The sequence below is a fragment of the Silurus meridionalis genome, chromosome 24 (assembly GCF_014805685.1).
Source record: "Silurus meridionalis isolate SWU-2019-XX chromosome 24, ASM1480568v1, whole genome shotgun sequence".
Classification (NCBI taxonomy): domain Eukaryota; kingdom Metazoa; phylum Chordata; class Actinopteri; order Siluriformes; family Siluridae; genus Silurus; species Silurus meridionalis.
The window spans coordinates 19099104-19118491 of NC_060907.1; the positions used below are offsets into that span (position 1 = coordinate 19099104).

Consider the following 19388-nt stretch of genomic DNA (forward strand, 5'->3'; position numbering starts at 1 on the left):
ATGATTGTTTGAAAGCTGTACGTTTGGTATCTAGTAGTCTGGCAGCATGGTAGGAATGTAAAGACAGCCTCGGAGCCAGTTTATCGAATTGTAACTCATGCTATTTAAGTCAACAAGTATTAAAGCATACTAATACCTTCTCCGATTTGTTTCTGAAGAGCTTGAAGTATTTTTGGAGGTGAAGTGGATTGTGCCCTTGTGGTGCAGCAAATTCACCTGGGAAGGTGTTTATCTGTTTAGCAGGTCATGATACAGTAGAGAACAATGGAATAATCCTGTAATTTGATGCTCCACTGATCCAGAAATGTAAAAGCAGGGCATACATGCACGTGTGGGTCTGCGTGGTAAAGCATGAGTACGAGCGCCATATAAAGCCCGGACGTGGGAGAGAAATGCTGAGTCAGCAGCATAATGGCTGCTTTGTCTTTAACCCGTCACTTTGCCTGACATGTTACTCGCACTAAAGGTTAAGTGTAATTACTTAGCGCTGTTAAGAGGTTTAGAAAGCCCATGATTTAGCAGAGTTCTGGTTTAAAAGGGTGAAAAGGACACATGGACCTTGGTTAAGGAGACACAGAGGACCAAACACCCAAATCATCTTAATAACACACGAAGGAATGTGGTATTTCTGGGGATATACAGTTGTATTTAGTCCCATGAAGATTTTAAAGTCTGGGACGGTACCATACGCTCTCTTTCTCCCAACGTGATCTAACAAATATGAAAAATCAACAATGTTAATTTGTATTAATGACCCAAGCATAATTTACTACACCCTGACAGATTTCTCATATAAAACATCCATTTCTTTTTTATATAAAAAAGGATCCAAAACAGAAAATCTGCCCAAATTGGTTTTATTATTGGTTTTTAATTAAATTTGTCAGTACCAAAGGCAAACTTGGAACTATTATCACAAACTAATTTAAGGTCCTGGTTAATCATGGTGCAAAAATGAGTACATCTGAATGAATGTGTCAGGGGGAAAACATCAAATAAAATTGTAACTCACAGGAATTGACCAGCAGATTAAGAGAGACAATCCACTCTGCTATAATGCTGACAAACTATCACATAGTATCACAGAACGATCACATGACCTGAGAAATACAATTCATTTTCTTTGCACAGGCTGTAAGAAAATTAGTAAAGCATTGCAAATAAGTTTAAATAGTGGGTCAAAAGTGATTCAAAAATCACAAAAGGATGGACTGTGGTAGTCTCACTGAGACGTCCAGGCTGTCCACGCAAGTTAAAACCTCATCAAGTGCATTTTGTGATGAGAGAAGTTCAGCACAGTTGGTTAAATACTTTTGCACAGAGCATGCAGTGTTGTTGTCCATGAAGGAAGCAACTGCTGAAGCCCACACACAAAAAAGTGCATGGAAAACGATGAAAAAAATCATGGTACCAACAGTAAAGCATGGTGGTGGAAGTGTTCCTGTGTGGGGTTGCAGTTGGTGTGAAGTTATATATGACCCCAAATTACCCAAAACATACATCTAAGCTCACTGGTTTGTTTCTGAGGAAGAACATAGTAAAAATGATTCAGTGGCCAAGCATGTCAGCAGATCTCCACCCAATGAAACACTTGTGGGGACTTCTGAAAAGACAAACTGAACATCATTCCCCATCCTTCATCCATGTATGCTGTATGTCCTCAGCTGGTTCATTCAATATCTAGAAGAATTGTTGCTGTTAGCCAAGGTCCAGAGGCACCCTACTGGAACTGTATGTTTCTTTTTCTAGTTATTATTTTCAGAAGACTTCCTAAAATACTTGCTCAACATAATGCCATATAAATGCTCTATCACTTTCGTCTGCTGTTAGACTAGTACCCCAAACAACATGTTGGGCACCAGCAACCAAGGACATCGTCCAGTGAGTTCTTCTCTGTGTGATAAAGAAGACTGAAAAGTGTCCTAAGCATCACTGGGGACTCCTGGTCGGCTGTAGCCACATTAGTCATTGTAGCACTTTCCTGTCATCTTTCCTGTCATCGTTCTGATTGTAAGCGAAAGCTGATCCCTCCACGCTTCTACTACAGGTTCTGTGGAGGGTATCGATCAAGTCAGGGAAATTCCAGCACAGTCTTTCCCAGAGAAAACGCTCCCTGTGCCAGACATTGATCACCTCACAGGTCTCTGGAGCTATGTTTACAGTCATGCGACGGCTCCGATTGCTCCTGGGGGAACTGGCCAAGAGCGTGGTTCGATTCTGGATTCAGTTTCAATGGAGCAGAGAGCAGGAGTAAGGAAGAGACTGCTCGCTGTTGGCTATCATCACTCTTGCTGTGATAGATTTTTACGTGGTTGCACGACAGATCCTAAATTGTGTCGTGTTGAAGTGTTAGACCAGTGACAGTCTGAATGAGTGGAGTGTAGATCACGCTGGACGAGGTCAATTTGCCCCAGTGAAAGGCAGCTGTCTACACTTACAGGTACAGCTGATGGCTCAAGGTTGTGGATGAGCTCAATAAATCCGGGACAACCGTTTTTTTTAATTCAGTGCAAGTATACTGTGGCTCCAGGAAGAATTCAGTCTGCTTTGGTTTTCGGTTTTAAATTGATTCAGTTCATTAATCTACAGTGATTCTATGATGACGAGCAAAAATAAGTTTCTAACATTTTTATTGCAAATGAATCAAAAATCTCTCATTTGGATAAGTATTTAAGATCACCTTGATTTGGGCTGTTTATCCTGTTCTTCCTGGAAGATCCTGCTCAGTCTAATAGGATCTCGCAAAGAGATTGAGGGGTCAATGTATGTTATCAGTCATGGTAAAAGCTGGTGAAACTTTCACCCCAGTCTGATATTGTTCGTACCCTAGAGACGGTTTTCTTTTAAGGAACTCTGAATTTGGCTGCCACAATGAAGCACCTTAATACCATGATGCTTCCACCACCATGCTTCACCCTAGGCATGGTATTAACCATTTGGCAGTTTAACCAGTTTGTGGTTTTCGCCAAGCATAACCTTTTCATCAGATCACAGCGTCCTATTAATACTTGCCACATGCCTTGAGTGTCTGCAGGTTCTCCAGGGACTGCATATGTTTTATTACAGTATTCACTGGACTCTTGGTCACCTCCCTAATCAAGACTCTTCTAGCCCAGATACTGAATTATTTGTCTTGGAACAGTTTTGGTGGTTTTGCTCAATCTGGATTATGTATAACTGTAGAAATGGATTAAAACCTTTCGACAGATTTGTCTTTTTTTATACATTTGCCCTCTAAGCAGTAATTATTTAGCGTTAGTGTGACTGTATGGCAGAGTGATCACAGTGTTCAGCAGAGATAGACAGACGGGAGTCGGCTGGAGGCGTGTCGAGGCACAGCGCTAAACACTTTTCGCTTTCCTCACAAATAACTTTGATTTGATTTCCAGAAATATTAGTACAATATTATGGTTCTTTCTAAATGTAAAATAAATATTGTCTAATGTTTTTTTTATGTAATCATAAATAAGGTTATTTACCTCCATCTTTTTTATTGGTATTGCTGAGGAACTTGTTCATTTCTTTATGATAAATAATATTCTATTATTGTTTTATTCGATGTTTATTCCCAGATGAGACGTGTCTGGCTAATGTGTGGGACTCGAAGAACCGTGGCATCAATGGCACGCAGAAGGGACAGATCGTCTGGAGGCTAGAGCCTGGACCTTATTTTTTGGAGCGTATGTATATTTTTAAAAGTATTTGCCGCATTTCCGTTCAAAATGGTGAAGTGAAATTCTTCGGGAACTGTACAAAATGTTTGATTTTCCGCGACTTGTTAATGTGCACGTCACACCGTGTATTCTCGACATCCTATTTAAATATCGATATATGTATTTTGGTGCACGCAGCTGAAACAAAAATCTGCTTCAAATATTACCATGGAGTGAGTGGATCATTGAGAGCGACGACGCCCTGCATCACTGTAAAGAACCCTGGTGTGCTGGTGAGTTGTGTGTGTGTGTGTGTGTGTGTGTGTGTGTGTGTGTGTGTGTGTGTGTGGCGAGTTGTGTGTGAGTTTTTTGGCATCAGCAGTTTATGTGATTATCCCTCGGATCCCACTGCGTTGTGTAAGCAAACATCACCTGAAAATCTGCTCTTCGCTTTCAGAGCCGGGAAAAAATAAATCTGTTCTGTTCTAATTCGGTTCTACATAGAACCTTGACGACATGAAGAGTTTGAAGAATTCCTCTGTAGCTCCTGCTAATCAGAAAAAGTTTCCTAAATCAGACTTTGTACTACCCATACAAGGCAAAGGAATGGTTTGAATAGTGTGTAGTGTGATTTGTGTTCATCAGAGAGAGTATCAGATTCGCTGGTATGTTGAGAATTTGCCACGTCCCGCCTCCTGCACTGAAAGGCTTTGAAGTGCACTTAAGAGAGAAGTACATAGAGCTGCAGTACACACACACACACACACACACTCTCTCGCTCTCTTTGTATGATGTCGCTGAGGAAACGCAGCAGCAGCTAAATAATTCAAGATTCAGTTCCCAAACCTGCTTATTGTAATTGAAGAACCTATACGCTTCTGACGGCTGCTTTCTGTGATTGTTTGAATATTTGATACGTTGTGGTCAACTGACATTAACAAAGACAAAGCGCTGAAACGTGAGGCTTCGGCAGACTTTTCCAAGTACACGTACATGATCAGGGCAGCTGTGAACATGTGCAGAAGATTTGTCACCCTTTCTTCGATAGCACTGATATTTACAGACACCACACCTACTTATCAGAATACACAGACCACGCCTCCTTCATTAGAACTGATATATAAAGACCACACCTCCTTTATTTAAACTGATAGATACACAGACCACGCCTCCTTTATTTAAACTGATAAAGACCACGCCTTCTTTATTAAAACTGATAGATAAAGACCACGCCTCCTTTATTAAAACTGATAGATACACAGACCACGCCTCCTTCATTAGAACTGATATATAAAGACCACGCCTCCTTTATTAGAACTGATATATACACAGACCACGCCTCCTTTATTAAAACTGATAGATAAACAGACCACGCCTCCTTCATTAGAAATAATAAATACACAGACCACGCCTCCTTCATTAGAAATAATAAATACACAGACCACGCCTCCTTTATTAGAACTGATAGATAAACAGACCATGCCTCCTTCATTAGAACTGATAGATACGCAGACCACGCCTCCTTTATTAGAACTGATAGATACACAGACCACGCCTCCTTTATTAGAACTGATAGATATGAAGACCACGCCTCTTTCATTAGCACTGAGAGATACACAGACCACGCCTCCTTCATTAGAACTGATAGATACACAGACCACGCCCCCTTCATTAGGACAGACAAGAGTATTTGTATATTAAGGCTTCTTCATTTGCATGTAAATGGAGTCAGGGCGTTTTATTAATGTGCACTGCAGTGAAGTTAAATAATTCAGAAGCACGCACTACATTAACATGGAACAGTATCCTTCCTGCTTCCCCCATCTCTACATATATCTCCTTGTGGCGTGCAAGCAGCTGGCACAAATTCATTTTATACGAAACGTCTGGGCACTAATCCCACGATTGTGTTTGGCTGGCACTCAGCCACGGTGCTGCGATTTATTACACCGTGTGTCCAGATGGTCCGAGCTTAGCAGAGTACAGCTTTCAGTGTGAAGGGCGATTTCTTCTCGGGTCACGGGGAAGAAAAACAAAAAGGGTGTAACTGTTTCAATCTAACGCTGGTATTCTCTCTGCCTCTCTGATGTAGGTTGGATCAGAAGGACAAGACGGCCAGTCTGTGACTGAGCATTGCCGGAAACTCGTCAGCTTCACGTTATCAGGTGGCCAGAACCAGCAATCTCCTTCTTCTTCTTCTTCTTCTTCTTCTTCTTCTTCAGCAATAAAGAGATTAAATAAAATGTTTAGATACAAAGCTTGCACATTTACACTTCCCCACACACAGGACATCCTGCTCGTTTACTCTGCCTCCTTGTGGACAAATAGTGTCAGTACGAGTTAAAAACAAACATGGGTTTGATTGATTACGCAGGTTTAACTTCCGAAATGCGACAATAAAGTGGATAATTAGAGAGTATATAATCATACAACAAATAATTCAAATATAATTTCCATGTTAGTTATTTATTCAATAATATAAAGCCATCAATCAAGGAACTGTGCAAGGAAAAGTAGATGTCTACATAATCCTTCATAATAAATGCTTTTTTAAAATTAAATATATTTTTTACACATATTAATATTATAATAATACATGATGTTCCAGAAATGGCCTTAAATCGATTTCATGAGAAGAAGAAAAGATCCATAAACCGTCAAGGACCACGATACACAGCATGGATGGATATTTTAGATCATTTCGATATTCATTGAAATTAATATTCATCATTGTAAAGATTCAGTAATAAAGAAGGTTAATCCAGATGTTTCCAGACGTGTGTAATTATATAAGGATTTTTTTTATTTTATCAAGTCTGTCATATTCAGATTATCATTATGACAAAAACTAGCAAGGGTGACAATATTTTTGAAAGCATTGTATTTCAAAAATTGCAATTTTGTGTACAGTGTGTGATCGTGTGTGTGTGTGTGTGTGTGTGTGTGTGTGTGTGTGTGTGTGAAAGATATCAGAGCTCAGGGCCTAAAGAAAGGCATGTTCTTCAATCCCGACCCGTATCTGAAAATGAGCATCCAGCCTGGAAAGCGCAACGGCTTCCCCGCCTTCACACACCATGGCCAAGAAAGACGAGCCTCCATCATCTCCAACACCACCAACCCTGTGTGGCACGGAGAGGTCACACACACCACAACACACACGATCCATGCTTATAATGCTGTAAATAGATTTGCATGCTGCATCATCCTCATCATCCTTAACATCAGAACAGCTGTATGCAGGAAGGCTGAATCACTGGGTACTTCCCATTCACTTCCTCCGAGCTCTGCTGAGGATATTACAGAATTACACTCTGAGTAGTGCGCTCTACTTCAGTGGGCCCAGACCCCCGGTCAATTGGTACCGGGCCGCACAGAAAGAATACATAACTTACATTATTTCCGTTTTAATTATTATCTGAATGATGTTTTATTTTGGAAAAATTACCAGATTTTCTCCACCACATCTGTCTATGACTCACTCTTGATGCATGTCATGATCCCTCGGTCACATGTCTTACCTCCATCCACTACCTCCTTAAAGGGGCTCCAGCCGCTAACAAGTAATACATTACTGCTAAATTCAAACCCCCAAACAAACAAAATGAACGAAACACAACACAGTGGATTCACGTTTATGATTAGATTTAGAAAATCGTGTTACTTTGTTGTATTTATCCGCCACACCTTAAAGGCCGGTCAGTGGCGCAAAAAAGTTTGGGGGACCGCTGGTCTACGCAATACAAATCACGATTTTGCAGAACAAATAGTCAAATGTATGTTGTAGGAAAGTGCAGTTCTGCTGAACATGAATGATCTTCTAAGGGTATCGAGGTGGAGGTTTTGCTGCCCTGAAATGATACAAAGTTTTAATGGATCTTAGTAGTTGTGTAGGAATCAACGGTCACGGTTTCCATTTGAATGACGTTAGCATTGTTTGTCCCTTTGCAGAAATACACCTTCGTGGCACTCATGACCGATGTTTTAGTGATTGAGGTGAAGGACAAATTTGCTAAAAGTCGGCCAATCATCAAGCGCTTTTTGGGTCAGCTGACCATACCTGTGCAGAGGCTTCTTGAGAGACATGCAGCGGGGTTAGTTACATAAATGGTATATTTGACAGGATTTGTAGATTACAATGTTTGGACTTATATTAAATTGTGTGTGTGTGTGTTTGACCCAGGGATCAGCCTGTAAGCTATACCCTGAGCCGCCGTTTGCCCACAGACCATGTAAGTGGTCAGCTTCAGTTCAGCGTGGAGATCACATCAACTGGACATGAGGGTGAGTGGGAGTGAACAAGTGAGGGAATATGTACAATAACTAGTGTGAGGACTGGCATTGTATATGTGGGGAAAAAGAGAGTGAATGAGCGGAAGTGTATGAATAGGATTCAGTTTGCGGTTAAACAGATGACTAGTGAATAAAACAGGAAGGAATAGTAAGAGTGGAAGTGTTGTGTTGCTCCAGCATTATAGCTAATGCAGTTATCATCTCTTGATCAGATGTTATGGGTTCACTCCTGGGGGCCTCGTCTGTGAATGGAGACCCGGGCAGCCCCTCTGATGATGAGGACATGGTCCCTCCATCCTCTCACATCCCCAGGGCTGCGTCTCCAACCGGCTCCGAGGGATCCCTTCACAACGAGACCTTCAGGACTGACGAAGGTCTATCGGAAGCTGACGAAGAGCGCAATCCTAGGGATAGAATTATCGATGTGGGACACAGCCACAGACAGGCCTCACTCAACGACTACCTGGACACCATCGAGGCTCCGAATGGCCCTGGAGATCGGCCTTTAGGTGCGGCATCGCCCAAACTGCGCTCCAGCTTTCCCACTGACACTCGGCTCAACGCCATGCTGCACATTGACTCAGATGAAGACGAGGAAGCACACATGTCTCAGGGGATGGCGAATGGAGTAGCGTCAGAACGGGAGCAGAGGGAGGGCTTGAAAACAGAAGGAGAGCAAAGTTCGACCGGTAGTGATGAATCTGCGGCTTCACAGTCAGCTAACAGTGCAAAGGGCCAAAATGGTGAAGCGGATGGGAGCCAAGAAGGGACGGCTTGTCCACTAGCCCAGTCCCAGTCCCTGAATCCAGCAGCTCACATGAGAGTAATGTATTCAGTAGAAATTTTGTAGCTTTAATGTATAGAAAATAAAAACGTGTCGTTTTTCCCAGCTTGACATGCAAAATGTTTACTTTTTGTGTAAACTTTATTCAGGATAAAGACACAGCCAAGGAGGCAGCAAACGAGGAGGTCTTTGAGAGCGAAGCCACTGTTCCTGAAGAGTCTGCAGCTGGCTCTGGTTTAGCTAGCACAGAAGGTGGAGCTTGTGCAGGCAGCCAATCGGCGCCTGGCGCCCCTCAGGAAGAGCCTAACGAAGCCAATGGGCAGGAGGAGGGTGAAGATGTGTGGAGGAGGAGGCAAAGCTTGCTAGCATCAGGAGGGGGGGTTCCGGCAGAAGGGGCAGAGTCATCAACAAGGAGGAGAACTGATTCGGCAGAAACAGACGGGGAGTCAGGTATTACATTTTCTACTTTCTCGGTTGAATATAAAACAGGGAGACGTGATTTAGAGGATGTGGATGTGTTTCTGTAGGAGCCAGTGCACAGGTGAACGGTCATCAGTCCGTGCGCTCCCTTCCGTCCGTACGGCATGACATCAGCCGCTACCAGAGAGTGGACGAACCCCTACCGCCAAGTGAGTGTGTGCATTGCACTTGGTGAGAAACTGGTATATTTAGTTGTATTCGACGTACGCCCTGTAAAAACGAGACCAATGTAGCACACTGGCTCACAGAGACTATATAAAACATTGTGTGTGTTTTGCAGATTGGGAGGCCCGCATCGACAGTCACGGGAGGATATTTTACGTGGATCACGTGAACAGAACCACCACCTGGCAGCGACCCACAGCTCCACCCGCTCCTCAGGTCCTGCAGAGATCCAATTCCATCCAGCAGATGGAGCAGCTGAACCGCCGGTTAGCATGCACACACTTCCACACACACATGGGCATTTAATTGATCATGTAGCACTGAGGGGAGATTTAAACTCCAGTCTTTATTGAAAAAAACACCTTAAACCCCTGATCATGCAGATTAAACGTGTCCATTTTTCCACCTCATTAAGGTATCAGAGCATCCGGAGAACGATAACGAACGAACGCACGGTCGAGCAGGTGGCAGAAATACCATCGGATGACGCAGACCTGCAGCACACTATTCCTGGTACAAATACACAATCATGAAATACACATATCGCCATTAAAAACCCCGAAATTGCTGGGGGATGGAAGGAATTAAACTCTTTTGTTGTCCAGAGTATCGCCGAGACGTAGCGGTGGGAGCTGCTAACTATTGCTCACGTCTCTCGTTGCTGCTTCAGTCGCCCAGCGCTAAATTTCTCACCAGCCCCGATTTCTTCAGTGTGCTCCACTCCAACCCTGTAAGTCCATCTCCTCCACTATTTCTTCTCAGGGTTTGAAGGCACGGTTTGTAAGCAGGCTTGGGCTGCTCCAGATATGTAATGGGAGAGAAAACAATGATGCTTGCTGCATATGTATACAAATATGAAATTCTTAATGCATAACAGAAAACCAGTTTTTTATACTGGTTTATGGTATGATGAAGACTCTGATCTTTAAAGGCTTTTTGGTCCTTTCAGACTTTTCTTCGAAGCAAATCGGTGTGCATTTTATTTTGATTCTTTGTATTTTGGAAAAATGCAAAAAATAACCCTCTCAAATCTTTGATAACAAACGACTGGCTGTTGCGTTGTAGGCATTTATTCAGGAACAACTTTCTTTACATAGTGCGTGCTTTTTCTGTTGTGCTTGAAATGTCACATTCACTCAAAACGCTTTTCATTCTTTCTCAGCACACCTTTTTATCGCATGAAGTGTAGCAATCCATCAAATTTTACACAAATAGTTCAAAACAGAATGCAATGCTTGGAAAATCCCATAAACCCGTATTTCATTCTCAATACAATGTAGAAAACCTAAGAAATGTTGCAACTGAGGAAATGTACGATTTAAAGGAAAACAAGGGTCATTTTAAATTTGATGGCTGCAACACGTCTCAAAAAAGTTGGTCAGGAAAAGTCTGAAAAAAAAAGTGTTTTCCAATTGAACAGTTGGAGAAACATTTAGCACCTAATGAGTTTAACAGGTCAGTAAGATGATTGGGTACATAAGCTCCACAAATGCATCTTCCACAATCTCTATCATGCAAAGAAGTAGTCATGCGTGAACATGAATAAGAAACGCCGCCAACCTCTGCGGCATTTATAATGTACTGAGGCAAAGTGGAACACTGTTCTGTGGTCAGACGATCAGTGTAAAACGTGTGTGTGCAGTATAACAATGCAAGCAGAAGACGTGTGTGAAAATCCCATTTCCTGTCACTCTCTTCTTCTTCTTTCGGCTGCTCCCATTAAGGGTCGCCACAGCTGATCATCCGTCTCCATACCCCCCCTCGTCCTCTACATCTGCCTCTTTCAAACCAACCACCTGCATGTCTTCCCTCACCACATCCATAAACCTCCTCCTTGCTCTTCCTCTTTTCCTCCTTCCTGGTGGCTCCATCCTCAGCATTCTCCTACTGATATACCCCATGTCCCTCCTCTGCACATGTCCAAACTATTTCCTTTCACTCTCTAATTGCTTTTACATAATGATCCATATGAACTTCTTGAAATGAAGCCAGAATGCCGGATGAAGCCGCTAATGGATTCTGCGCTGATCAGTTCTTTACATCCAGGTTGTTCAAGAGTCCCACAATCCCACATAACTCAGTCAATAAAGTAAGATGGCAACTAATAAACTAGAAAAGAGGAATGATTTAAATATCTGACATTGAGCATAAATCATTTGTAATCCTTGATATTGAATGTTTTTTCGTTTTTCATCAAATGATGAATACAACACGAGTGTTGAACGTTCGACAAAAACAGTTGATGATTCATGTAAAATGGTCACGCATGAAACTAAAGCATCAGCTTGAATGAATGGTGGAATGTTTAAAGGATTTCACATACTAGACCACACCCCAAGTTCAGTGCAGTTTCTCATGAAGGAATGTGTGCAGAAAAAATTGAATACAATAACAGGCTTACGTTGAGAAAGCAGCATTATAAATGCTAGAACAGGAACTTGTTTTATTGATTGGTCTTTGAATTTTGAACATAACGCACGAAGACGTGATCATATGAAATCTTATTAGGATGAATAAACTTTATTTGAAGTCTCGTGAGGCATGCTCACTCGTGTCCTTTCTCCTCAATTAGAGTGCCTACCGCATGTTCACGAGTAACACGTGTCTGAAGCACATGATCAGCAAGGTGCGCCGCGACGCGCACCACTTCGAACGTTACCAGCACAACCGCGACCTGGTGAACTTCCTCAACGTGTTCGCAAACAAGCAGCTGGAGCTGCCGCGCGGCTGGGAAATGAAACACGACCACACCGGCAAGGTCGGCCCACTCATCACCTTCTTTATCGTTCACTCCACTCTCAGTCTGGGACTCATACCTATATATCGATGAGCTCCATTTATACCTCCGAATGTACAAGATATTTCATGTCATTTATTTTTGAGCTACTTTCAAACTTTGCTTTTTTTTTCCCCAGCCGTTTTTTGTCGACCACAACTGCCGCGCCACCACCTTCATAGACCCCCGGTTGCCTCTGCAAAGTGCTAGGCCAAGTGGCCTGCTCGCGCACCGACAGCACCTTAGCCGCCAGCGCAGTCACAGTGCTGGAGAGGTGATATACATATACACACAGTAGCCTTTTCCCCACAGTCTATACATCTTACAAACCACAGGCATTTTTTTGTGATCAGTCACTTACTAGCTGCCTGAAGCATAAGCGCTATCGCTAAACAAGAACACACTGCCAGTCTGTTTATGTTCGAAATCCTAAGGAGTTCTTATGCTGCAGTAATTATGAGCTTAGCTGGTAGACCTAATCTCATCTTTCATCTGGGTGTGTATTTTATTAATCATCTAAGCTTTTTCTTTCTCTATAATCTGTCCACATGAATACATTTCAATAATCCTGTGGTGTGAAAGACAAATGTATTAGCTGTGATTCTTTTATTTGCGGTAGACACAAGATAAATATTTAAAAAGCACCTGCCACTAATAAATCATCGGCTTACACAAGACATAACTTGCATAGCAGCAACGTTGCATATTAAATACACTTGCAGGTATTTATACACGCCTCATCCCCAAATGTATTCTCTACAGCATCGGGTACCAAATTAGCTTCTATTATTAATTATTTGGCTTGAAAACACAGATCAGAAAACAGGTCTGTAAGAAATCAGTCCTCATCTTTAATTCTAATTTATTTCATATTTTAACATGAATATCTGCTTTAATGTGTAACTCCACAAGGCCGATGCTGTGCCTGAACCAGAAATACCTGTTTGTTGCAGGTGGGCGATGATCCGCGTCACGCCGGCCACACCGTCGTCCCCCGGCCCTCGAACACCTTCGGCGCCGCAGGTCGCAATCATTGCCAGGATCTCGTACCTGTTGGTATGTTTGATTGATGCTGAAAAGCGATGATTGAAATGACTACAGCACTGAATACTAAATCAGCGATGTTAGGGGAAATGCATTCTTTAGCTCTTGCTCACGTCTTAAGTTCAACTATTGTTTGTGAAGGACCTGCACGCACATGTCTGTGTACTAAGGGTTTCTAAACTCATTCTTTGTAAGGCTTAAAATAACAAGACTGCCGAATACAAATTATAATATAATTATAATAATAATATAAATTTTCAATATAATTGAAAAAAGAAAGGAAGAGCATGAATGCATTCAACACTATTAGAAATGAGAGTTGACATTGTCACATTTGCGACGGTCAACACAGCCTGAACCCTAATACTAAACCCCAACCTAATACTAAACCCTAACCCTTATACTAAACCCTAACCCCTAACCCTAATACTAAACACTAATACTAAACCCTAACCCTACTACTAAACCCTAACCCTTATACTAAACTCGAACTCTAACCCTAATACTAAACCCTAATACTAGGCCTAATACTAAACCCTAACCCTAATACTAGGCCTAATACTAAACCCCAGAGGTGGGAGACTCGAGTCATATGACTTGATGCGAGTCAGACTCAAGTCACAATTTTCTGCACTTGAGACTTACTTGACTAGATCTCTGAAAAGACTCGACTTGACTTTAGACTTGCTCCTTGTGACTTTAGACTTGACTCGGACTTGTGCTTATTTACTTGAAATGACTTGTGGAAAATAATTTTTTTCAATTATTGTGATTTTTTTATATATCTAAGAATAAACTATATATTTTCCAATAAGTCAGCGAACCCAAGCTACTCTTCTGCATGCGTAAACCGCTAGACGCTATCTGGAAGCCGCTTGCCGCCTGCCAAAACAGCAGATCCCTCCGCGGACAAGACAACATGGTTACCGCAAAAAAAACAGAAAACCAATTCGTGCTCTAGTCCGCTTATCCAGCTTAACCACTACCTTGACATTTATGATGGACAGAATGCTCTTCAGTTTTGGTCTATAAATAGGAATGCATTGCCCTCTTTATTTAAGGTGACTACCAGGCTTATGGCAATTCCAGCATCTAGTGCACCAGTTGAACGTGTATTCAGCCATGGGGGAGTGATAATGCGACCCCATCGCTCACAAATGACCGATAAAGTTTTGTCCAGTTTGATTTTTTGCAAATGCAATTCACTGTAATTTGCCTTCACATTGCAAAAAAAAATTGCCTTCACCATTTTAAACTGTCCAAACATCACAGTTTAACATTGGTCAAGGGTTAAAGTTGTTATGGCCAAATACATAAATATGGTTTGATGTACGGTAAATACAGTGGAACCCGGTTATGTCGATGTCCTAGGGGGTCGCCAAAAAGCATCGAGATAACCGATGATCGAGATAAACGAAAATCAAAATGGCGGCAATATATTAACGTGCTTGAAATTTCTTTATGTACATGATGTGCGTTAATAAATGAGAATGTGCACGCACGTGTTTTTGAAGGGGTTTTTTACACAACAGCGTTGCCGCGATTTGTTTGATGAAGGCATGCTATAAAAATACATACAGTACATGTTTATCTGTCAGGAATCCACCTGCCACGCCCCTTCGCCCCTTCAGCGTGTCAGGTGCCGCCGCTTTCTGAAGCTCCGGCTTCAATCGCGCACATATGGTGCTCGTTTAGCATCATCACAAGCTCCTATTTAAACTTCCACTCTCTCACTGTCTGTTATTGTTGGTATATGTTGGTTCACGGCGATCGTTGTTATTGTGCATGCGTATCCCGGTACGTGCCTTCCCACCGGCACTCTCTCAACGGCTGCTCTTTTCTTCCCAAAGCCGCGCCGCGGCCCTACTAACACTACGTACACTAGCACTAACTAACAGCAGAGATTTACCAGTGATTTTTCCGCCACTTTCACGAGTTCTTCTGCGGCTGCACCGAGATAACCGACGAGATAACCGACGTTAAAGGGAAAATTTGGCGGTTCCACTTCAAAAACGTCGACTTAATAGGGTTGTCGAGTTAACCGAGGTTGAGATAAGCAGGTTCCACTGTATCTCCATAAATACTGGGGCATGACCTGATTTTTTTACATTATTAAATATATTAGAAAATGTATGAAAAGCCCTAGAGTAACACAATAGTTTGTGGATAACTCTTAACAGAACAAACAATGTTGGGTTCATCACCTTTTAAAAACCACTGCCTCACTTGCACAGTAAGATTTTTTTTTTCTGATATTGATATTCTACTTTGAGTATGCAACCCATTGTTTGGTGTCTGATGAGATGACAGAGTATACTTTACACTTATAGGTATTATTATTACTATATGTTGAGATGGGGGCATGTGACTGTTCACTCCATGTTTACACAGATACATCAGGGTATTCATAGATAGAAATGATCCAGTTTAACAGCTGTAGTTCTGACTCCTCCTGAGAAGGGAACATCAGCACATTCTACTGTCTAAAAAACGTACAATAATATGAAATTCCCAGAAATATGTTCTTGTTTTTTTTTAAGCGTGTTCACGTTGGCCTAATTGGATTAAATTGAAATGCTGAATGTTTTTGTTTAGTTTACACTTTCATAGGGGGCATCACAGCAAAATAACTATATGTAGGGCTAGCACAAGATGGGAAAAGTTTTATTAATTCTTGTTTACTTGTTCATTTAATTTATTTTTATTTTAGAGCATTTAAAGTGCTTCTTACCGATATTTTATTACACACAAGTTAATTTATTTATTTTTGTAACCCATCATCAGCCCTCTGTGTCTAAATAAGTAATAAAAGTCCCTGAGTTAAAAAAAATGTGTTAAACAAATGTGTGCAACTTGGTATGACTTGATGACTAAGTTGCAACTTGACTTGACTTGACTTGACTTGACTTGACCCTTACAACAGAATGACTTGACTTGACTTTGACTTGCAATGTTAAGACTTGGACTTGACTTGAGACTTGCATTTAGTGACTTACTCCCACCTCTGCTAAACCCTAATACTAACCCTAATACTAAACCCTAACCTTAATACTAACCCCTAACCCTAATACTAAACCCTAACCCTAGTACTAAACCCTAATACTAAACCCTAACCCCTAACCCTAATACTAAACGCTAACTCTAATACTAAACCCTAACCCCTAACCATAATACTAAACCCTAATACTAAACTCTAACCATAATACTAAACCCTAACCCTAATATTAAACCTACACCCTAGCCCTAATACTAAATGCTAACCCTAATACTAAACCCTAACCCCTAACCATAATACTAAACCCTAATACTAACCCCTAAACCTAATACTAAACCCTGAACCCTAATATTAAACCCGAAACCCTAATACTAAACTCTAACCCTAATACTAAACCCTAATCCTAATACTAAACCCTAACCCTAATACTTAACCCTAATACTAAACCCTATCCCTAATACTAAATGTTAACCCTAATATTAAATGTTAACCCTAATACTAAACTTTTATCCTGAACCCTAACCCTAATACAAAACGCTAACCCTAATCCTAAACCCTAACCTCAGTACTAAACCCTAACCCTAATCCCAAACCCCTAAACTCAATACTAAACCCTAATCCTAAACCCTAACCTCAATACTAAACCCTAACCCTAATACTAAACCCTAACCATTAACCCTAGCCTCTCTTTGTGTAACCCACCTTCCTGATAATAGTATTGCCCCTGCCTGGTAGTTCCTCCTGTCCCGTGTCGGCAATTAAGTGCATTGTCAGACAAAATACTTGTACCTGTAGCAGTACAGCTATAATTCAGGCATAATTGATATTTGAAGGCTGTGTGTTTTTGGGGATATAAACGTGTTCGTTTCACATTCACAGCCTACAACGATAAGATTGTGGCCTTTTTAAGACAGCCAAACATCTTTGAGATCCTGCAGGAGAGACAGCCTGAGTTCAACAGGAACCAGTCACTCAGGTACTTAATCCATCATGCAGTATGTATACATCTCCAGATCAGGTACTTAATCCATCATGCAGTATGTATACATCTCCAGATCATTTACACACAAACATAAATGTCGTTCTTTAGTTTGCATGCAGTCAGGTTACTGTAGCTAGCTAAAAAGTACTAGCAATAAAAAGAACGTTTTATATGATGACAAAATGATAACTGAAAATAAATAATATAAATTGATATCCAAATATAAATTCAGATTATCTTATTCTAGCTACCAGGATTGTACAAGCAGTACGAAATATAAACATACAGAATAACCACAGCAAAATCTATTTTCATTCTATTTAGTGGTGTGATTTCTTTATTGGGGTACACCCATGTTTAATAAATAAATATAAATATATATATATATATATTTGTTCTTTGCAGGGAAAAGGTGCAGTTTATCCGAAATGAGGGCACCGCTGGATTGGTACGTCTTTCCAGCGATGCAGATTTGGTCATTATGCTCAGGTACATTTCCTCATACACACTTCCAAACACTTCCCCGCCGTTCAGCGAATAACCGCTCTCATATTTGATACCGCAGCCTATTTGAAGAGGAGGTCATGTCGTATGTACCCCCTCATGCCTTACTGCATCCCAGCTACTGTCAGTCTCCACGGGGTTCTCCGGTTTCTTCCCCACAGAACTCGCCTGGTGAGTGTTTATTGTCACCGTGAGCACGTTTTATTTTATTTTTTTATGCAGACAACCAAATGTGCACTAAAAGCAAAAGAAATGCTACATTGTTTATAAAAAATGGTGAAATCAAAAATGTAAATATCTCATATGCACTTTATTAGGAACAGAAACTTGTTCATTCATGCAGGTATCAGATCTGTGTTCTGATCCCCCAGGACTGTAGAAATGGGGATTTTGGAGTTTCTGTAGGCTTTTCTTAACGTCAGCTCAAACCAGTCTTGCCATCTTCTTCTGACTTCTCGCTCACCATCAGATATTTTACGTCTTCAAAATCCAAAAGCATTTTCTATGTGTAAATAGAGCAGCATCACTGTTCACTCAGCATGCACATGCTAGTAACTTTATTGTCTGCTCTAAAGCTCAAGTTGGTGAGTAGTAAATGTGCAGTAAATGCCATTTAGAAAGCAGTAACTGTAAAACCCAAAGCCCATATAAGTAAAAAAAAAAAAAGCCTGATTTGATCACAGACTTGTTAGCTTCCGCTAGTCATGTGACTGCGGAGCACACTTTTTTATGCTAATCTTTCTTTCTGACCTTCTCGAATATTATCATTGCATGATTAATTGCAAATATCTTACTCCCAGGCATACAGCGAGCTAACGCCCGTGCTCCTGCGCCGTACAAGCGAGACTTTGAGGCCAAACTCCGCAATTTTTACCGCAAGCTCGAGACCAAGGGCTACGGCCAGGGCCCGGGGAAAGTCAAGTAAGCACCTCCGGCTAACATTAAGATCGGCAGGAAGAGGTTCTCACATGAGTTCAACTGATTTTCTATTTCGTCTCAGATTGATAATGCGCAGAGACCACTTGCTGGAAGATGCATTTAACCAGATCATGTGCTACTCCAGGAAGGACTTGCAGCGTAGTAAACTCTATGTCAGCTTCGTCGGAGAGGAGGGGTCAGTGAACAATCCTTAGCATGCTGATGTATTATAAGTGTCTGAACTTGTTGGTAAAGGTACACGAGAAGTTCCACAATTACTTTTTAGGAAACTTAATCTGCATTGGCAATAAAAAACTTGATTAAATCTCTTGACCATGAATGTGACCAATAGGAATGATCAGGGTGTGGCCTGGTTAACCTCTGAGCATTGGATTTCTCACTGGATTGTCATTTGTTGTGTTCAAAGGTTGGACTACAGCGGCCCTTCTAGAGAGTTCTTTTTCCTGGTGTCACGTGAGCTTTTTAACCCCTACTATGGCCTGTTCGAGTACTCGGCCAACGACACCTACACGGTCCAGATCAGCCCCATGTCTGCCTTCGTTGACAATCATCATGAATGGTCTGAGTAACTTGTAGCTGCTTTATAAAGATTTACCTCAGGAGTATCAGCATGTAGACGTCATGTGCATTACTAGATCGTTATCGTCACACTGTTTTTTGGTTTATTCCATGGTATTTTCATAGTGGTGTTTATTGCTGTAGTGTTTACTGCAAGTTTTCATCATCGTGCATTAACTGATATATACCTCGCTACGCTCTCTCTCTCTCTCTCTCTC

At 41.4% G+C, this 19388-nt stretch overlaps 1 protein-coding gene across 3 annotated transcripts in view; it reads left to right on the forward strand.

The window, feature by feature from the left end:
* Positions 1-19388, forward strand: part of hecw2b (HECT, C2 and WW domain containing E3 ubiquitin protein ligase 2b) — a 40275-nt gene that overhangs the window by 15783 nt on the left and 5104 nt on the right. For 2 of the 3 annotated variants that reach the window (XM_046837381.1, XM_046837382.1), the window contains exons 3-23: positions 3573-3680; positions 3852-3946; positions 5746-5818; positions 6620-6789; positions 7602-7744; positions 7834-7934; positions 8156-8766; positions 8877-9177; positions 9255-9356; positions 9488-9638; positions 9788-9885; positions 9978-10102; positions 11945-12130; positions 12288-12422; positions 13102-13204; positions 17067-17163; positions 17575-17658; positions 17735-17844; positions 18474-18594; positions 18674-18787; positions 19019-19171. In XM_046837381.1, coding sequence (XP_046693337.1) covers positions 3573-3680; positions 3852-3946; positions 5746-5818; positions 6620-6789; positions 7602-7744; positions 7834-7934; positions 8156-8766; positions 8877-9177; positions 9255-9356; positions 9488-9638; positions 9788-9885; positions 9978-10102; positions 11945-12130; positions 12288-12422; positions 13102-13204; positions 17067-17163; positions 17575-17658; positions 17735-17844; positions 18474-18594; positions 18674-18787; positions 19019-19171 — 3181 coding nt within the window. The remainder of the gene's footprint in view (positions 1-3572; positions 3681-3851; positions 3947-5745; positions 5819-6619; positions 6790-7601; positions 7745-7833; positions 7935-8155; positions 8767-8876; positions 9178-9254; positions 9357-9487; positions 9639-9787; positions 9886-9977; positions 10103-11944; positions 12131-12287; positions 12423-13101; positions 13205-17066; positions 17164-17574; positions 17659-17734; positions 17845-18473; positions 18595-18673; positions 18788-19018; positions 19172-19388) is intronic. The other variant, XM_046837383.1, reaches the window with a different exon arrangement.